Raw genomic sequence first — 22,863 nt, 5'->3', positions numbered from 1 at the left:
GTAGTTAGCTTCCATAAACGGGTGATAAATAAAAATTATTTAATGGAATTGAATACATTGTTCAATTTTGCACAAATCAATATATATAATCCAAAAGATGTTCAGTTAATCAAGCAATGTGGCACAATCACTGAATAATAAATGCCTTTGATACAAATTAAACATGATACTAGGAGGATTAAAGGAAAATGATAAGTGTTATATGTATAGGGGCGAATGAAAGCGTAGAGAGAGAAGGATGAACGAAGAAGGCTTGGAGGGTGAGAGGTAAACATAGGAAATAAGAGAAAAATGTATTTCTGGAAGTCCGCCCTAACAGACGACTATGTATAATAAATACAATAATAAATAAATTAATATGATAGTCCAATTAAAAATTAATAATAGTCTAGCCTGCAAATAGTAAAGATCTCGCTTTTTATGATGCTTTTGTTCTCACGTTAAGATGCTTTGGGTTTTAAGTTAATACGTCAATTAGTCCTTAAGACGTAGATGTTTAAAGGATACGTATAAAAACATCTTAACGGTTACTAAACTTCTATCATTGTGTCCCATTCTTTTTCTAAATACGCTAATCAATAATTATACTAATTATTTATAGAAATTTATCGACGATCAATTTTATTATGCCTGTGTTAGTTTGTAAGAAGTTTTGCTGGCTGTTTAATGATATTAAAGAACTCTTCTACAGGCTTTTACTCGTATAATTCAATGATTGCAATTGGTTGCGAACTGCTAACAATAAATTGAACGTATGACTTTCATGAATATAACTTCAACAATATGCGTTTGCAAAGAACGAACTTTATCGTTGAAAAGAAACAACCTAGCTCGGTAGCTCGATTACATGGGAATGGTTTAATAAATAAAACAAGTCGCTTTGAATATTGGTTCGTCCTTTTTTTATTCCTTCCTGTGCATGCAGGTACCGTTTTCCTTTTATAACGATCGACGAAAATAAAATGTGCACAAAATTTATACATACGGCTTTGAACTTTACGATCGGATCACGGTTCCTCTCAATCTGTAATCATTAAATTGGTCAGAAATTCCTACACTGTTTTTAATAGCGCTTTTAACGTTGCTTTCAGCCAGAACTTTTACCGCCGCGCAGATCCTCCATAGTAGTTTTAAACTGAAATGACCATTTTTGTACGCACTAATACATATGAAAAGGTCGGCTTTGTGAGTGGCGCACTTGTGAACGCTTAATTTTACCAAGTCGAAATACGGCAATTTCGCTCGGGATTTGAAAAGCATCGTGAGTTATACACTGAGCAAATTCGAATGCATTCGGCAATATTATTCGTTCAGTCGCTTATTTGATTTAAAACTGTTTTGATGAAAGGTAATGTCCTAATGAGTTCTTTTCCGAGAAAAATGATTCCAATTCTATGTATTTTTGCACATTTTTCGTCAATTTCGTCATCCATGGGTAAACTAAGACGTAACCAATAACAATTAGAAAATATCAATTAAAACCATGTAACTAGGATTGTAATCGTGAAACTTACGGAAGAAACTCGAACAACGGGAAGAGCAACTAAACACCCAAGTGATTTCCAAATACAATTTCCCGACCACGGATCGTAACGGTGGCAAGACGGAACCGAGAACAGGATCAAATTGATGACAAGCAAGAAAGTTAATCGAAAGCAGATTTTCAAGGTGTTCCTATCCCGATGAGCTGGTTTTACTCGTGTGTTATTCAGATGGGGAAACCCGTGGCAGTTCATATAAAACGCGCTGCAACGAGTTTCGCTGAAAAAGTTGTCCGGAAATTGGCCGCAGATACACGGTTGGCCAGGAAAAAACAGCCGGGTGCAAAAGTGAACTGGGAAAAATAGGTGGAGTGGGAGGACGAAACAAAATGCAACAACGAAAAGCAGGATCGAAAAAAAAGGCAGAAAGGAAAAATATCAAAAGCAATCAATTCCTTTTTAGTCGACGAACAATGTTGCCCGCGGCTTGTACTGCGTGTCGCTTGTGGCGATTCGGGATGCCTCGTGTGCGTTACACGGGTGTGTGTTTTCTATGGCGGCGCACGTTGCATATTTAAAGCAGGGCGCAAGGATGGAATATAAAGTCTGTCCGAAAACACCGCTCTCTCGACCATCCAAAAAGAAACGAGAGCTCGCGGGGCTCATACACCGTTGCGCCAGAAGAATTAATAAAGCAACGAAAAGCAACGTCACGTGGTTTATCGTTGTTGGTTTGGTTGAAAGAAAAGGGCGCCTGGACCGTGCACGTTTCTCTAGCCCACGGTTATAATTCCGTTCCACGCGGCTGCCCCAGCAACGGCCTCACCTGAGCTTATGATTTTTATTCGGGCCGGCGCGGCGCGTCGTATTCCGCTTTTGCACCCGTGCGCGGCCGTGTCGCTCTTTCTCCAGGCCGGTCACGAACTGTCTCTGAATCGTAACAATTAAAGCAAAAGGACCGGGGTGCCGGTTGCGCGGTCACCGCGCCCGTTTTCCAACCTCTCCCGTTCGACTCGCGACCTCTTTGCCCCTGCTCTCTCTCTCCTTCTCCTCCATCTTTTTTCTCTATCTGTCTCGATCTCTTTTTCCCCTCTATTCGACCGTGGTGAAAGAACGCGATGAATCGTGGCTGCGTTATTGGATGAAAATTACGCGTGAACGGAGCAGAATTATTCGTTTGTCTAGACTGGAAGCTTGCCATTGATTTGCCATTGCTTTGTAAGATTAGAATAAAAGGAGTAAAGACAGAAGAATGAAACGAGAGAATAAAAAGAAGAAAGCTTGGAACAGATCCGAATGCATATAGAACTTACAAAGCATTTTATAAAGGTATGGTCAAGCATATTTTAGGAAAAATAAGATTAAAGGGCGGTAAATATCTCTCGCTATCGTTTAATTAATTCTCCGCTTGCCATAAAAATTTTTTGTCCAACTATCTAACGATAAAATCGATACGGCCAGGAACCATGAGATTTATCGCGCGATAAATACTCTCCGATGTGTTTTCCTTCTTAACCTGCCTTAGCGCGAACGTCACAAGCGGATCCTAAATTACACAGAAATTCAATTGGACGCTAGGTTGCGAACAAATAGGACAAAAATGCTGTTTCAGCCGACTTCCTGCGTGTTGTTACTTGAAATATATACCAGAAGGGCATAGCAAGCACCGTGGTCGGACTCTAATAATTATTATCTACGGTCACGTGAGTATAATAACGTTAGCATGCACCGTGCTTTGATAATCGCACGTGCATTGCCTCTTTAACTTCTCTCCATTCAATCAAGCCCGGTCCTTGTTCGCTCCTTGAGCGACCGAGCAAGCGATTAATTGGAGAAATACCTCGACGGTGGAGAGGGAGAAAAAAAAAAGAATGATTGCGTTTACTCAGCGAGTAATTAAGTGTTAATGTATCCTGTTGTCAACGGTGTTTGCTTGCCGACTAATTAGTTCTGCACGCTTCGTTTGCCTCTATACAACAAGGTGGATTCGTGATTTGTTGCGAAGCTCGCTTCCGATATACGATAAGCATTAAAAATCCTGTAGCCAAAAAATTTCAGGTTTAACTGAAAGAATCCTTTACATCGCGTACTCTGACGCAACATCAGCGTCTTGATTTTGTGATATTTTATTTAACCGAGTTACGTTTCTCGTCTTGGCTTGAAAAACTGCGTTGACTAGGCGAGACGTTTCGCGGATGGGGAAAATAGCTTTTACTCGCGCAGGAAGTATATACGTTTTAGGAAAGTCGCAGTATTTCGGCATTAGAAAGTAATGCTTCTTAGCGTTTTTAAGAATTTCAGCAGAGGGTTTTAAATGGGTGGATAGACCGAAAAGTTCCTTTGACGACTATATACAAGATCTTATCACAGTTAAATTTTCTGCCGAGTTCATTCGAATGAGGTTTTCTTCCTCAACTATACGGTTAAACCCTTTGGTATTGTCCTTTTCTTGTTACAAGAGAGAAAAAATTATGAAGAAGGGAAATAAATAAAGAAGAAGGGAGAAGAAAACTAATGCGCATATGCGGGTTGAATTAAAACGGGGCAGGCATAGATATTTTAATTTATACCTATGAATAAAATTCTCTCGTTATTCGGGATTTCAAGGGTTAACGTCCTTCAAACTGGATTTTTCGCTGGCGATCGAATTAAATCGGCGTGCCAATTAATTTTGAAAGAATATTGATCACGGTACCCGTGATCTGTTACGCGAATCGTGGAAACAAATTCGTTTTCGCACAAAAATATTCGCTATGAATTAAAAGGTTGCGTTTCTTTTGCGTGGCAATTGTTAAAAGAAAGGAATAAAAATGAAAAAGAATAAATGAATTATAAAAAAACATTGATTATCACCTTCGAAAATTTGAAACGAAGTGACAGAACCGAATTCGAATTCTGGCGAGTTTAATCGATGCCAGGAGGTAATAAATGCATTCATGCATCAACGCGAAACGATACGCAAAAATAAATTAATAAACTTCAATATTGTTGCTGATATTCCTCTTGCGTATCGCGTATGCGAGGCAGAAGTAAAACATTCGGGAAACGGGCCGAGATAATAATTATGATTTACGGTCTGGTAGTTATAATTCCAGCATCGACGGCAAATTATATGCCTGCTTTTCAAAATTGCGCGTACACTCGGTGACGGAGCTCTTCATGTACGTGGGCAATGTTGTTCCTACACAAGAACATCAGCTTCGCTTAATCTTCCATCTATAGCCAGCACGATTAGCCGATGGAAAAGTCACTTGCAAATAAATCTAATTTATTTATGAGCAAGTATACTCGATTTGTTGAATACGTGTTTTTGGATTAGGTTTGATTAATAGCGATCCGTAAAGTCGTTCCTAGGTATTTGAATTAAACAACAGAAAGATTTCATTTTACATACCCGGTTACCGCACACCACCGTATTTGTAAAACTATGCGAACAGTAATTCAGCGAAATTGTGCATCTCCAATGCAATTCGCACTCACCTATCATAGTAGTAGTCCCTGAAATCAAAAACGTAATAAACGATTAGTTCAGAAATTTTTTCAAGAATTTTTAATGGAAGAAAATATATGTATACCATTTCTAAAGCTATAATAGATTTATATTATTTATCGTAATTTAAAATTTGTATATAGTTTGCTATAGTTTCACGATAGCAAATAAAAAAAGAAGAACCATTCTAAGGTTGTCCAAGTATCCATATTCGTTAACAACAAACGATACAAAATTCAGTGAAATCAATATCTATATTCGTTTGTTATATGTATAGTTCAAGCACAAAATAAACTTCAATCGACGGAAACATTTTTACACTTTCAAAAAGTACACCAATATCATGAACAAAGAGAAAAATGGGATCGTATTTCGCCATACCGAAACAAGAAACCGATGGAATAACGATCAACGTTTGAAATGATGAAACATCAAACGAATTCGAACGAAATAATAAAGAAATGTTGTAAATCACTCGCAACAGATTATTTATAGGTTCATCAAACAGATAGATTCGTGTATGTCACGATTCTGAAGATCGTTACATTGCGATAACGCTTAATTTGCATTAACGATTGAATCGCGTAGTAAAGTCACAGTTCAATCACTGTTTAGTGTTTCCTGAATCCGTCGATGTACGTTAGTGTTCACGTTCCAGTCACGTTTCTGTGTAGTGAATGACACTTCAACGGTGATCGAATCGTGACTAAACCGCTGCGCTGCTGCAAGTCAAATCGAATGTCACGCGACATTCATTTCTTTTCTGTACTTGAAATTCGGTACTTTAAATGCATTCTGCTTGTATCTTTTAAAGTATTACGCTACGAACTAGCGAAAGATTCCTTTCACCCAATTATTTCTTAAGACGTCGAAGATAATCAATTTCAGTTGCTCACAGATCACATACGTATACTGACATTTCATTCTCTGTTACTGCCTATACATTTATAGTTTTCTCAGTTTGTTCTTATTGTAGAGCGACAGTTTTAAAGAAAATAATGCAAAGACCGTTAAAATCAATAGAAAGAAGGAAAGAAGATTAAAGAGGAAGAAAAGATTTTAATCAAAAAAATATGAGAACTCAACGATAGATATAAAACATCTTTCATCACTAATGTTCTATCACAAGCTATTAAACGAACTGTAGCGTGCAACAGATGTTCTTAAATATCTAGTAAGTTCATTGAGATGGAAAAATCGGAGTTGACCCGTGTCGAATCGACTAAACGATAGATTCAATGATGCGAGTTCATTTCTGTGCTGCTAGGGATATTGATTTGTTTGAAATGGTTTTCGAGGAACTTGCTACGCTTTTACTAAATCGATCGCTTGCATCTTTTACACTAATAGGTGTTGCAGCTTTCATGTCTTTCCAAGAAACGTGTATAGTAGAAATAAAACTATATCTTTCTTCCTTTTTACAACATTCTATACCGAGACAACTGTAATTGTAATTTTCCAGTCGAACGAGTTTTTTTCTTTACGTAGCGAAAGAAGGAAATGCTTACGTGTTCTTAGAAAGCCACGAATAATTGCGTCTATTTATACAAAGCGTAACGTTTCATTCGTTTTGCGATACTTAAGGTTATCGGCCATTACGCGGGGATTACTGCGAATTACACAGTCCTATCCACAGGTGATAAAACTAGAGCGACGCGAAAGAAATGGTTAACGAAGAAAAAGGAATGGAGAAGAAAGGTAAACGGATTCAGTCACAACAAATCAAAAGTAACGGTAGTTTCCTCGTTGCTGTTTTAAGGAAATACGAATGTCGGTAGTAAAACTTTTAATAACGTTTATTAATTATCAGTATATATAAGAAGATAATAGAACTGTGTAGAAACATTGTTTCAGAAATTTCTATCGAATTCTATTGATTATTATCGTCATAAATAATTTTGTAAAATAATTGGAAGTATCGAGAGCATGTAAAGGGAGCTGTCCTTGAAGTTAATTGAATAAAGAAACCACCTAATTATCGTTTTTCACCGTTTCAAAGGGTTTAATATGTGACAAGTTTACCGGTAAGTGGTATATTATTCACTTAACCGCGGACAGCGGTTCTTTGAGGATGGGTCAGCGATTTAAGAGAAAATTGCCAATTACTTTACTCCCTGTAAGTACTCGAGGCTGATACATTCTGGGCATCGAGGCGTTACTTACACCGATACTTTAAGAGACAAAGTAAGTAAGAAGGTGCAGACTGGACAAGCAGTTAAGGAATTACATGAGAAAAATAAACTTGATGTCGTTGAGCTTGAAATAAAATTACTAATTTTAAAAATTGAACTGAGGTCCGATTAATCAAGACACGTCACTTAACATTAAGGGAAAGAAATATTACAAAGCTTGATCGACGAAACGTATAAAGTTTCTTTGTTCATTATACTTATTTCTGTAAAAGAGAAGAATTTGCCTCCTCCAGTTATTCTATTATACTATTATACTATATTATATTATATTATACTTATTATATTATACTATTTTATAGCTGGTAAATGTTGCCGACAAACGCTTTTTCAGATATTGACAGACACTTATCGAATTAATCGATATAGAAGGAAGAAAATTGCTGATAATGAAGAGGAGAAGGACGATAATCGAATTTGTGCAACGATCGACCGAACGAAAAGTGTTTCGGTCAATAAACGGTCCATTAGTTGCTGTTTAAATACACGATTTCTGCCCCTAAAAGAGAGAAAACGAAGGACGTTGACCATGAAATACCGACGAAAGGATCGACTTCAGAGAAAATTGCCAATTACTTTGATTGCTTTGCTGTGTCGGTAGTTTTGTTTGGCAATGCTGTAGGTAATTCTGTGTCTTCGTACATTAATGTAAAACGCTGAGAGACATCCTACAAGACTTTCAGCTTAAACAGAAGGAAAGTTCAAGCTAACGAATTGGCTCTTCGAGATTCACTGAATATTAAATGTGCAATTGATTAGTTTGATAAATCATTGGCTTATTTCCATAATGCCGAGAATCAAAATGAAAGTAATATTAATATTCTAGTGTCAATTAGCTGGTATAAAAGTAATTTTGCAGATAGAATAAAATTAGTTTAATTGGCAGGTTTGCATTTAAATATCGTTCTTAATTAATTTGTAAAAATATTAGTAATCTAAAAATAAGAATTATAATCATTCAATCGCACAATATTCAATGAAATATGAAAGATATTCTTCTTTAAATATTATTTCCAACTTACTTCCGCGCAAGTTTTTTCCAACAATTCATTATTTCTACAGAGTGTAGAAAGAAATATCGACCAGATTCAAAGAGCGCGCGTGAAAAAAGAAACGTCAGAAACTGGGAAACGATCGCGAATTCATGACCTAGAATGTCTGAATATTATTCTCTGGTCGAAAGCGTAACTACGACAGTTCTGGCCGTACAGCGATTGGACACGAATAGCAAATCGATTGACGATTACTGAAGCGCATAATTCGAAATACAGGGTTTACCAAAAGATCCGAACTTTATTCGACTATTACTTGATAAATTCAGGCGAAAATGTTGCGAAGGAAACTGCATCGGTTATGAACGAAAGGAAAAAGCAAAAAATATATATCTTTACAGAGCATCGTACAGAGTACTGAATTCACGTTTAAATAAATATTCAACTTACATTACATTTACATTTTTATATAACGATTTTATATTCCTGTTTTTAGTAAAAACATCTACGTATTTCGTACAATTTATGAAACCCGAAAATGTACAATACAATGGAACAAAATATATCTATCTATCTATTGTTTGCCATGTTTTAATTGTGTTTTCATCATTAAAGCGTGGGAGAAACACTGCGGGATTTAACTGAAAAAATGATGTTTCGATGAAGTTTGGAATGATAACCTTTTTAGTTTTAGCCATTCTAGTATATAATTGTTAACTGAATATTTCATATTTATTTTGTTTACTGCTGTTTCGATTCCTTCGTAATTATTTCGTAATTTTACGAGTGAATTTGTATCTATCTATTGATAAAATTGCACGATTTAATTAGAAAAACAGAATCTGAAAGATATGAATGCAAAAATCATTAAACAATTAAAAAATATGAACTGTTAATAGCCTGTCGGCGCCGGGGAAATATTCATATGTCTTAACGTTAGATTGAAAATTGGGAACAGATGCATTCAAAGCGCCACGAGAGGAAAAAAAGATAAAAAAGAGGGAAAGAGGGAGGAAACTGTCGATGTGCAGAACGGTTAGCGTGTATCGAAAAATGACGGTGTAATTATGGGGCCGATTGTTCCCGGCGAATTCTTTGTTATTCAAACTTTCGGTCTTTACTTTGTACAGTTTTTTAGATGAAAAAATATGGCCTGTCCACGATTTTTCATCATAGCTGTTTGAACGTGAAAACGAAGCAGGAGGAGAACATGGTGTATTTAATGGCGCAAATTTTGTTGCACTCTCTTTATGCGCGTGCTTTTTGCATACGGTATGAGTACCTTTTTTTTATATCTTTTTTATATGAGACCGTGAATAAAGGATATTGTAATCTACATGACACGATTGTGTCTTCTGTAGTTTCAAAATATTAAGAATCATTTTTTAACAGTCTTTTTCGATAATAATACAATATTGTTGAAGAGCCCTTTTAAGGAATAAAGGAATAAAATTTTTCAGTGAGAAAATTAATTGTACAGCCGATAATTAATAATCAAACATATTACTCGCGTCAATGAAAGCTTTGTCGGTTATAAAAATTACAAACGTTCACGTCCTAGGGTTATGTTACGCAGCTACGCAAATTCACATGCGGACTCGTATTATTTGTCGAAATGGTCATTTATATGGTCGATTTAAATTCATTGGTTTTATATATTCATTTAGATTCACGCGATCAACATCTGTTGCCAACTCGAGGTCGTCTGTTCAATTTACGTTAGTTTAATTAACGAACGAACTTGAGTACTTTTAGTTTGCTTTAAACAACATGTAAACGGTTTTAAATTTCACTAGAATTGTTTAATTAATCCCATGCGCTGGAAAATGCGTGAAAATTTACGAGGACTTTCCTAAAATTTCACCGCGTTCGCCTAACGTTTATCGTTGCTCGACGACTTCGGTTATGTGCCAGCGCGTTATTTTTTCGCCCCATTTTCAAACAGACTTTTCCCTCCGTCCTCTTGATAATTTCAGTTAACTGCATCAATTTAAAAATACCAAACGACCACTTGGTCGACTGATGAAACGGTTTTATACTGAAATCTCATGCAGGATTTTAGCGTAACTACTGATACCATATTAACGACCCTATATTGGCTCTTTGACGTGACACTAAACGATCGGTAGGATGAAAATATGATGAGGTAGACGCGTGTCATCCATAATATAAGTTAACAGCAGTTCGTGACCTACTAATTTCAACGAATGAAATTAAACGAGGACTACGCGGGTAAGAAAATGAGGTTCGTATCAGTTGGAGCAAGGAAAAAAATGAGAAAACAAACAAACGTTAACGCTTAAAATTCCTCGCTCGGAACACAAATGAATGTTGACACTGGAATTTTTGTTTTCAAGCGTTTCACGAAAATATTTCCTACATCAATCATAATTATTTATAGACGCTATACGAAATAGAACAAGAGTTATTTATGCGTACAATTTTACCAACTGTGTAATAAAAATATTATCACAATATGTACATAAAATATTTCTTAAATATATCGTATCATATAAATTTCGATTCAATAAAATTTTATAATAATGCAAATGCTGTTGCAGTGAATATTTTGGTCTGATAGGTGTTGTAGTTAACGTTACAACATGGTAATAAGCTATCGACAATTGCCAGGGCTATTACTTATAATAGTCCAATATCAGTAGCTGATGCTGAAGTATCCAAGATCAGGATAACCGATATTATCGACACATACACTGTTTAGGCTGAACAAGACGTGACAGGAAATTTAATAGCGATTAAGTGCTCTCTAAATTCGTTAATGCATGCTGAAGTAGCGAGTTAATTAAATCTGGCCTGAAATCTCATTTCCTTGCAATATTTTAAATCGCTCTATCTTTAATATTTAAAACTGCCATCTATCTTTATGAAGAATATTCATTATTTATTTGCAGAAAGAATATTTTAGTTTGCAATATAGATTGTTCTTCTTCCGAATTAAAATCTAGTAAAGTTTAGATCATTTTTTTAACACCCTTTATCTATCATTTATAAATAAGCTTTTATAAAATTCTAAATCTCATTTGTTTGATAGCAAATAATATTACGTATTATAAATGTTTAGAAAAGAAAGACAATACGATAATTATCGATGAGTTTTGTACGTACCATTTGGGTCGTTCGCGGCGAGTGTGTGTTAAACCAGGCACATATAAACATGCGCACGCATACAAATCACTATTTTCGACAATTGAATCTCTTAATCAAATCGTGCAACAAATTACGATTCGACTCAATTGCATTCGACGAGCACTTCTTCTGCTTTTGACCGGAACGAGAGCTCGTGTGGAACTGATTGCGAATAAACATAAAGTAATTCCACAGCCTCGACCTTGATGTTTCTAATTTCATACTGAATATCGTTCTCACTTACCCTCCTTTTCACAGTCGTTCATACTTAAACTATATTCAAATTATAAAGTTTTATGGTAATGTCTTTCTGCTCTGTATTTTTTAATGTGAAAAAAAATCCATCCCCTTTATTCATCGTCACAGTTAACAAGCGAAGACCACATGGGGAAAAACAGTTTTGTTGTATATCACTTCGTTTATCATTAGCCAAAATCTCTCGTGTCAATTTATGACGCGACTGAATTTAAATTGGATTAATGGACAACACACTGAACTCTAAACTTGCTCCTCTATAAAAAAGAATGAAAAGTATGAATTATATTTCCCGTTGTGGTTTTGCAAACAAAAAGCTACTACATGTACCTCTGCAAATGATATGTGTATTTCACATACAATTTGTAATTGTAATCGAGTCACCTGATTCATTGGAAAAATACGAGTTGTTCCAAAAAAAAAAAAAAAAAAGATATTGCCAGGTTGTCTTGGGATATTTTCTTTATGTAACATGGCAAATCTCATTTAAAACACGAGACCTCTTGCTCTCGGTTAAACCGTGTAAAGAGGACTTTTTGATTTCTCACGTAGGAAAGAGACGGCCACGGTTTCCTGCATCCGAGCATTGACTCGTTATCGTAACATTATCGGCGAATGGTCAAAAGGGGCCACGGAAAAGGACTCGAACGTGCAAAAGAAGCAAGTGGATGGAAAAAGGAAAACATCGACTCTCGGCGGTCATGGGGGTTTCAGGGAAAAAAAGAAGAGTGTGTCAGTGCGGTAGAAAGTGGAAATGGAATACGAAGCGAGCAAACTTCTACGAATCTGGTTCTTCCTGGAAACCACCGAATGGCCGACGCTGATTTTCAAAAATACTATGCGCGATTGTTACGTAATGAAGGGTAGCTAGGTTTTCGAAAAATCTTGTAGTCGAAACCGTGGGTCAAGTTCGTCGTCACGAAATATTTTCATTTTACTGGCTGCGTGAAAACAATGGTTATTGGAAATATATTTCGTGGATAAAAATTTGTAGACATTGTGTGAGGTGTATAAATCAACTTTTAAGAGTTATCACAGAATGACGCAGAACTTAGGAAGAATTCTTTCTCGGGAAAATTTCTGAAATTTCTTAAGCCAGTTAAAGAAACGTTGTATGAATTGATACGGCACGAAGTGCTGGAGAAACCGCAAAGAGCGAATGAATTTTTAGGTTCTATCGAAACGACTAACCTATTGCACTATTTCTAGCTGATACCTTTGACTCGTTATCGTGACGTTTTCGTTGAGTGCACGAAAAAGACTACGATGAAACGATACAGCGGAAGCGAAGAAGGTAAATGGTATTTTCGTAAAAAGAAACAGAGACGCGAAAGAATACTGAACAGAGGAAAAACGCGAAAGAAATCTAAACGTGGAATTCGCAGAAGCTTGCTTCCGTGCTTAAAACGCTTCTTTGCAGTGCGTTTATAAATTTAAAATATACAATATTCAACAGTAATTCATAATTTTAACAGAATTCACTGATCATTTCAATTTATATCTTTGCTATGTAAATCAAATAATTTTGGTAAATACATCAATTCTAAATAAAATTGCGAAATTACTAATATCGTTTGACAGAAATTATCACATTTTCCTTCTTATTACTGTTATCGTACAACATGAAAATACTATGGAAAAATTTCAGTTATATCAGGAAATAGTTGGTTATTTTATTGACATTTAGCAAGGTCGAAAATTAATAATTTTATAATATTATTCCAGGGAAATAAGAATAGAATGAGCGTCTATCGAAAAAATATGTCGGGAAATAATCGAAATAATTCATACTTAATGCCCCGCAACAATGCACCTTAACCTCATTCAAGATTCTATTATCGTGTGTAAAATATCCACGCTTGAAAATACTTTAAACTTTTATTTCCGTAGAGTGTAATTCCCTTCCTTGGGGAACTGGTATCTGACTTTCTCCGGAAAACTCGTCTCATTATCTTAATATTACTACGAAATGAACAAAGGAGTTGCAGGGAAAAGTAACGCAGAGCTCAGAAAGTGTAGGATAAAACAAAGAAAAAGAAGCAAGGAAAGATGAAACAGAAAAAAGACAGTGTAATTCAAGTAACAACAAAGAAACTGTGCTCTTCCTGTTCCAGCTCGAAGATGTTCTCTGGCCGGATTTGCATTATCTACACAAAAATAAAGAACTCGCTAACTTCGTGTTTCTAAATTCTTAAACTAGAAAATCATATTCTTACAGACTTTAAGTCGAATTAGAATAAATTTTTTGATTTTCTAATGTACAAGGGGCGGTGATTGTACTGTAACCGGGCAGGTGGCGATTCTACGCGAAAAAAGAAGTCGGAAACATAGAATAAAATTTTTTTGTATGAAGTTTCGTTTTTGAAGAAATCGAGTTCGAAAATTTGTCAACTATACTTTAACTTAGCTATGAGTAAATAATTCAACAGGAGGTTATTACACATATGAAAATAGGTCAAAAGTATGAAATAAAGTTTTTTCGTTTGAGGCTGCATTTTCAAGGAAATAACGTTTCAACATGTTTAATTAGGAATTGCTATTATACAGTTCCACGATACATTTTCAAATTTATTTTTCTCGAAAATGAAGCATCTTATGAAAAAATTTTATTCTATATTTCTGACATATTTTCTACTATTCTTACTATTTCTATACCTATTTTTACTATTTTCTACCAAATGTACGTCGATTATTTACTCTTGTTGAGTCTGGAATTAGCCAAGTTAATGTATGTTCTTCAAATCTTCAAAGTCGATTTTCTCGAAAACGGAGCTTCAGGCTAAATGTATATTAATACATTTAACACAATTCATATAATTAATACCAAATCTTTTTCTTACTGTTCACATAGAATCTCCTTACATCGTTGTATAACTAACTTTTTTTATATTTAACATATTGTAAAATTCCGCTCATCCATTCAGTTAATGTCTTGTTTGAAGCAATATCGTTCTTTCGTTCTGATATTTCACTGAACAGCTGAAATTCTCAGATTCCAAAATATAATACTTTAAAAGTCCTACTGCACCACGCGTTATCTTACTTTGAAAACAGATAGAAACTTTTCACGAGATTCCTATAAAATTTCCCATCGACAAGCAACTTATTTCCGAAAGAAAACTTCTATATGAATAACCAACACATTCGAACGTTCCTTAAAAGGGCTCGACTGGTTCCAGTGACACATAAAACGTACCCAGAGGTCCTTTAACGGAGGCAACACAAGGAATCCGGCGGAATGTTGAACATAGGAACGCACAGTGAGGGGCCAGAGAGCGGTGACTGAATCAGAATGCGTGAATCGTCGGAGTCTGTTTTCTGGCTGAGTTCAGCGCGAACGTGATTTTCGAGCACTCAAGCGAAGTGGAGAATGGTGTCCACAGCACGTGCCTCTAGGCTAATCCAGCCATCGTCATTCGCGACTGACTCCATTTCGCTGTACGTACTTCTGCATGGCTTGGTATAGGGATGAGGCTACGAAAAAGAACCACTCATCGGTCTGTTCGGTGGTTTAACCGAGGAGACAGATCCTGGGAAGGTCAACTTTTCCCCTGATCATCCTGACGCGATTACTTTGCACGCTATCAGCTAGGTATTCCGTATCTATAGCTCGGAAAATTCGACTTCTACTCGCGTCTCGGTGATAATGCGAATTCCAGATTGACTACGGCTATGAAATATCGAGTAAGCAAGTGAAAATTAAGTAGACAACTGGTGGAATCTTTTTCTAACCTATTTAGAAAATTTAGGAAAGTTAGTGAATAATAAAACGTGGTAAAATTTCATTGACTTTGGATGATCGATGAATAGAAACAACGACGCCATACATTGTCTTTACGATCTTTAAACTTTGGAATTTTTTCGCTCTGTTTAAAATCAACTCTTTTCAAAAGCTTTTTAATCAAACCAACCCTCCTGGAACTTTCAGTTACCTTATTTATTATTAAAACGCCAAGGAGTTCCGAAAATTTTCAGCATTTTACAAGAATTAGAGCCAGAAAGTTTCACGAAGTAAGGAGATTCTTAAAGGTTCGGACAAATGAAAAGCCACTTTAAACTCGTTATATAGGGGTAATATGCTAGGAAGAATATAATCACACTATTAAATACACCTGTAACGTAATTTCAACATTTTTCAAAACTACACTTATCAACTTATCTATTTCAATAGTAGATAAAAGGTGATAAAATTCGATATCTGAATTCACTTTCTTCTGGAACGTCGAAAGAACTTAAATCATAAATAATTTCGGAAAGAAAATGTATTCTGGGTTGATCACTTTTTAAGAACCTTCATTCTCTCACGCACGTTCTATCCTAGTCTTCGAAATTACGTTATAAGGGTTCCCCTACATTGAACTCATTCCGCAGGCGTGACTTTCGAGATGAGTCGACTGGGTAGAGGAAGGAATTCTTTTCAAGATCGCCTCCAAGAATTTCAATAAAAGCTCCGTAAAGGTGATAGTTCACCATCCAATACATTTTGATATCACTCGTTCAGAAAGTCAGATCGTTTGACCAAGTGCTACTCCCTTTCTAATCCACGACTCTTGCCTTGCTCCGAAAATTCAATCTTCTGAAAACCTGCCATTCTTCCTTTAAAAATTTTATTCGTCAAAAATGAATAATATTTATCGTGAACAATTAACTACGAAAATAAAAGAGAAGCTTTGCTACATAAATTACGTACATAATAAACGTATTCAAATCATTGGGTGTTTGAAAGATTTATAATGAAACCATCAAAGTCTAATTCTGAACCCTCATGAATAATTCTATTACCGACAATACTTATGAATTTGGAAGAACGAAACTAGTTCGTTGTTAACTACATGTGATTAAAATTTGTACGAAAATTTCATGTGCGCATATCAATTAAATAACAATTCGTTTAAGAGAGATACGAAATTCTCAGGGCACTATGGCTTTTATCGATTCGATTGAGCCACGCTCGACCTGTTATCACACGTTAGCGATTTATCATTGGCAAATCGTTGCATTGATTAACTCTGACGTCAGCACTGGAAACACGTATTTACAATGCATTGGCCGTGACCGACGTGCTTCTATAATTCTCTGGCAAGTTTTCACCTCCCTCGGTGCCGTCGCGTCGCCCTGTATATGTACGTAACCATCACAATTATTGCAGAGTCGGTCATCAATCTGGTGTTTCCATATCGGAAACCCGTGGGTACATTCCAAGCGAATTTAGAGGAACTAACGCGTGACAGCCAATATTGACAATCGCCAGCGAGCAAACCAACTGTTTCCTGCAATTAAAATGAAACGCTGTTGCTATTCTAACGCTATCCCTTTTACGTTATTTAAGCTTCTCTTATTTCACTTTGCCTCCTACAAACGAGAAACTCATACACTGCTTTCGATATTGGTTTGTTCGGAAAGTTTGTAGCGAAACTGAGGAGAGACTTTCTTTACGATGAATCGGTTCTAGCTTCGTGATTGTTGTTTTGAAAATTTTACAATTCTTTCGGTGATAAATTCTTTCAATTAAATTTTTGCGGTCTCTCAACGTATTTCAGACTTTTTTAAAAATAAATGATAATTAAACGATGCTATATCGAATGTTCTATTTTTATCGAATAAAATATCATCGTGTTCTCGATCGAGACTATTTATAATAAATCAGTGAACGACGCGACGCTTGATCATGCTATGATAATTAGAATGGCGGTCGTATCGATTTGAAGTCAGAATGTCGTGCATAATTGATCATTGAAAACGCTATGCATTCCGGGTAAAATAAATTGCGCCATTATCATGCGATCTCCAATTAAGGAAAGCTACTTTTAGCCAAATATATCACGTCGCGATAAGTCTTGCTTCTTTAGTCAATCTCCGGATTGTCTTGCATACATTTGCATTTAAAACGGTATTTCTTTCCTGTCGCAATTACCGGAAACAACGGCTGGCTCAATATGCAATCCTCGACGAATTGTTGGCCACAAACGATGGCTGAAGGATCGCTGCTGCTCTAAGAAAAACTTCTCGTCTCGATTGTAATAATAAATTGAAATTGCATTTTACAACTGGATTAATGCCAAAACAAGAGACAACTTTGTTTCCTGAAAAATTCAATAGGACGGTTGATAGAATTTATTGAAACACGCATAAAGTTACTGTTTACCAGGAGCAATTAAAATTCAAAATTGTGTAGCATTATCTAGCGATAAAATGGAATGGAATAATTTAATAATTTCATTCGTTTCATATTTTCTTCTCGTAAAGCCCAGCGCACGAAAACTACTCAACGAAATTGGATTACACTCCTGCTCATTTTAGCCAATTTTAACGCAAACCTTGTACACAGTGTACTACCACTTATCGTGATTCTCTTCGTACGTCATGCTTAATTTTAGCCGAGGGAACTAGAGGGACCAGGGATCGTAATATTTTTGGACCTAGATACCAAATGCAATCGATATCTACGACAAATATACTTATCCATATAAGAAATCCAGGGTACTATCTTTGTGCTGGATAATTTGATGATTTTGATTGTTTCCGGCAATTGATATGGTAGAATTGAAACAGTTATTCATTATGAATGTTTTCTTGCTCAATAACGATATATTGAATGTGACATGAATTTAAATACAACAATTCAAGAGAAAGATCCGGAATTTATTGAACAAGAAGATATCTCCCGACGCTTGAAGATTTTTATATTCCGATTAGCACCAGAAGAATAATTCCTAAAATTCTAAGAAATTTTCTAGCGCTGATTATATAACCAAGCTTCTCCATTAAAGTCCGGAAGCAGCGAATTCTGTAATACTTCATTAGCAAAATTTTCGATAGGTTAATGGAGCTTAAAGTGGCTCGAGTCCTCACACATGAGATATTGAAATTTCATTCACACATACACAGGTAGACACTTGGTTCAACGAACTTGGTTGAGGGGAGAAGCAAGCAGTAGCCGGCACTTGAGTTGGCTATTATTTCGAGCTACGGCATTTCACAAAAAGGGACGTGTATCGATCAAAGAAGGCAGGGGCGCACGAATCGGCCAAGACCCTCAATAATCGCGTAATTGAATGCTAACGATGCTGAAATGTTGGTAGAACTCGCCCGACTGATCTGCAAATATACTCATCGGCGTTTCACCACGGCCGGGGAGACGTTGTTTGTGCTCGTGCGGCCTGTGTACCGGGACCACAGAGGGTAGAGAGAACCGAGCACTCGCAGCCAGACGAAGCTTATCGAATACACGACGAACGAACAATCTTCGTTGTATATCCGATGGACAGGGTATACTTGAAATTAACCCTGGTGAACGAAGTGCGGCCGCGAGCAATTACGGGCCAGCCATGTCTGATAGGCTAATGGAGAAACCGAGGGGGTGTGAAGTAACTCACAGGGAAGCCAGCAGTGGATTAACGTTGGGGAGAACTCGAAACCGAACTGCTTTTTTACCTCTAGTTCTGTCGATGCAATATGAAAATTAATCGATCGATGATGTCGTAAGTCGACAATGAACAGGCAACTTAGAGGCTTAATTTATTATTTCTCATTGCGAAGAGCGTAATATTTTGATGTTTAATAGTACCAAAATAAAGTAAAGCAGCAGGATAAAGTAAAGTAAATTACGCGTCTGACTACGAATATATGAATATCCATCATCTTGCAATTTGTGTAACGTTAAATTAACAGTGTAACGCATATTGTAATGCAACAAATATTTTTCGTCATCGACGATACTTCATTCCATGCAGAATGAACATACAATTAAAGTTTATGCGAATGCGCAATTTGAAACAGGACGTTGAAGTGAATGTTCTGCTTTAATAACGCTAGCTTTACGTTTAAAAATAACACATTATAGAACAAAATTATTTCAATCACATATTTACCCTCTTTACCTAACTTATATATTGCTTAAATATTTTGTAATAGCTGTAGGAAAATTATACGTGGACTAATTAAAATTGGCTAAATATCGCGATTTATTGACCTTTTCGTGACAACAGCTGCAAAATAATATTTAATGACGCAATTATCACCGGCATTAAACGAGATACGAAAGGGACATTAAATTTATCGGAATATTAACTCTACAGATGTCACTAATCAATGTTGTTTAACACATAGTGGGGGGTTCCGAGTTATGCAGCGGTTTGTGGTAAGCCAAACGTTATCGAGCAACGCATTCAGATACGAATAGCGTAGAAGGAACACGCGCGCGTAATCACCAACATTAACGCAGCATTCGGCAATACACGATACAGCTACGTCACTAATAATGCATGCGTTTCCTAATAAATTACGTATTTACGTTTTACAACAGCCACAAATAATAAGCACCTAAATCAATGATGGAATTTGGTAATATAGAACATGGCAAACCCTTAATGAATTATATTTCGGACAGCTTCAAGTGTCAAATATCTAAATTTCTAATAGACAAAGTACTCGGTACTTTGTTAACCATGCTATAGTCTAAGACTGTTAAGATGAAAAGTTTAAAGCAGTATTATTATGGTAACATTTCAGAGGGATGAAAATACAAAGATTCCTTCTTATTTCCTAGTTCTTATTTTCAATTCTCCACATCTCGTAACTACTTTTGCAATACCATTTTTAAGCAATTTCGAAACAGGAGATCAATGCAAATATTCTTGTAAATAATATTTTTAAACAATTTAAATGTTATTAACAATTATTGTAAAAATAATATTTTAAATACTATTACTATATGTCATACTATATGTATTACGATATGTATACTATATGTAACACTATATGTAAATACTATTACTTATTATCGTAGAAGTACCATTTTTGAAGTACTATTTTTAAGCAATTTCGCTAAAAAGGTCGATCGTAGACTCAAAGGGGACGAAAGAAATTAGAATGGTAGAAAGGTAGGTAGGGCTTAAAGCAATACTATCGCAACATCTTGGAGGGGTGAAAATGCAAAGATCATTTCTCAAAGCGTTCCATTCACGTGGCGCGTAAACAACGCTATGTAACAGCTCTTGCTTCATCATCCCGAGTCTCGTTATTTATTCTAAAAAAAATGCAATACCACCCGGCGAGATATCAGTCGCGATAAAAGTTGCGGCCGCAAAACGATCTCCGTGACTGCCTTATCCGACGTCGTATGTAAATGCCGACGTGTTTTCTGCTGGATACACGTGCACGGGCCACACAAACGGCCGTATAGCAAAAGGAAAGTCGTGTTATCTCATGTAAATCTTCACGGTGCCACGATAAGCGTGAATTTCACCGCTTGCTTATTAATATTTATGTTCGGTGTTAAGGGCTGGAAGGCCTCTGTTAACTGTACAGGCAAATTCAAAAGTACAAGACCAACGAGAATTTATAGAAAAGCTTGTTTAAACGTTCGGTTCGCTCTACGAGAAAATTATTGCACCTAACAGTAATTTTGTAGTAATATGGAACATGTAGGTATAAGGTTGCTAACAGCAATTTCTCAGGAATATCGTTTAATTATTTACAGAGAACGAAATTCACAGTAACATTGAAACATTTATATCGCTTTTCTTGTTTTAGTTAAAATAAATATATACCTGTCACTTGAATATTAATAGTCACATGAACATTAATGTTTCTAAAAATAGCTCTTTTATTATTACTATTAGAGCGTAAGCATTGAGCGAAGATGAATATTTTCTCACAAGAATTAAAAATGAAGGATATAGTACGAAAATACTGGCGATGCTAAATCTCGATGCTAAATATGGGCTTTAATTAATATCAAGTAATCCAATGCAAGGACGTCAAATTTATAATCCTTGGAATAGCGAATAAAAACGTTCGTTATCGCGATGAAGTTGAAAATGTGAAAATATCATTAAACCACGGCATCCGGTATTTTTACGCGTGCATCTGCTTATTATGTAAATAATAATAACAATGCTATCCGTGGCTGTCGCAAATTGGTAACAAACGCGGTTTCCGCTTCAATTCGTGCTCAGAGGAAAGTGGACCAATTAGGCGAGTTTTGTCCCAGGAGAGAGAAACTAAGTTTCGAAATACCATTAGCTATATTAATGTGCTTCTCTGCCGTAGGTCATTTCAGGTCAGAAACGTTAAATGCCAACTCGAGTTCTATTCTTTTCTACTCATTAAAATCAGATATAACAACGGGATATCAGTCATTACGTGTAAGTCACCAACTATCTTCTGTTATCACAGTCTAGTTACTGTACTATATGCAACCAATAATTTCGTAATTATATCGTGGCATCACATAGTCCACAGAATTTACTTCGTAACAACATTAATTCCGAAATCGGACTTTCAATTAACTTCAGGCGTTTAGTTTGAAATCCTTCCAATGAGATTGTTATTCCAGGAAACGTCAGTTGCAAGCGTAAATATGCGCAATTTGTTTTCAGACATTTTTTTTGTAAAATGTCTTTTCATTAAGATTGCTTTGGCGAACTCTGTTTATGTGAAATTAATTTTCCGAATAATTAAATTTCATCGAACACGTTCGCGATAACGACAGGCTTATTTGTTTATGAGAAACATGTTTTAAATATCGCGCGTTAACACGGAGTTCCTTTATACGAGAATTTTTGCGTTAATATCATTTTATAGAAAAATAATATTTTATCGTACTATGCGTTATAAAAATGATTAAGAACGTGTTACTGTAACGCGGTCTAAACAGAAATTATCATTAAATAAACTAGAATATGTCGTTTTTAAATTCTTACAATCATGCTAAGGGCTGGGCGTGATCTTCACAAGCAACTAAATTACGTACTCTTTGTAACACGAAAAAGACAAAGATATAGATTACCTTGGAACGTATCAGTTTTCTCCTAAACGAAGCAGAAACGAGCCAATGATAATCTAGAATCTAGAATGTTGTTCCCTTTCATGAGCACTAGCGGTACGTAGATTTCCATCAAAGCAGGAATTCGTCGATGAATATTATTAAAAGAATCAGATATGGAATTTCATTAAAACTTGTCAAGGGAAAATATATAGCCGAGGTGGCCAGTCCTCGTTATTCAAGCTTCTCACTTGTTGCGTTCAAAACCGCCTGCAATTTCCGAAAGTAACGTTGTTTACAGAATGGTTCCTGCTTAAAAAAAATACATAGCGTTGATATTTTCAAATAAATTTCCAAATAAAAAATACTCCGATATTTTTATTTGTTGAAAAAATTGTACGATTGTTTTCAAATTTCACAGATTACGGAATGATGAAAAAGTAAAAAAAAAATTATTTCTCTTCTCTATTAGAACGAGTAGCGACTTAAATGACTATTTGCTCAGCAATGTTTTACATTTTTTAATTTCTATTTAAAAAAA

General features: G+C 35.8%; 1 protein-coding gene across 5 annotated transcripts in view; it reads right to left on the bottom strand.

Annotated features, from left to right (window-relative positions):
• The window catches only part of LOC126873204 (uncharacterized), a 246,174-nt gene that overhangs the window by 20,519 nt on the left and 202,792 nt on the right, over window positions 1-22,863 (bottom strand). For all 5 annotated transcript variants that reach the window (XM_050633839.1, XM_050633838.1, XM_050633837.1 and 2 more), the window contains one exon: window positions 4,962-4,979. In XM_050633839.1, the coding sequence (XP_050489796.1) occupies window positions 4,962-4,979 (18 nt within the window). The remainder of the gene's footprint in view (window positions 1-4,961; window positions 4,980-22,863) is intronic.

This window comes from Bombus huntii, chromosome 14, assembly GCF_024542735.1.
Source record: "Bombus huntii isolate Logan2020A chromosome 14, iyBomHunt1.1, whole genome shotgun sequence".
Lineage (NCBI taxonomy): Eukaryota > Metazoa > Arthropoda > Insecta > Hymenoptera > Apidae > Bombus > Bombus huntii.
This window is presented reverse-complemented; position numbering and strand designations above follow the sequence as displayed.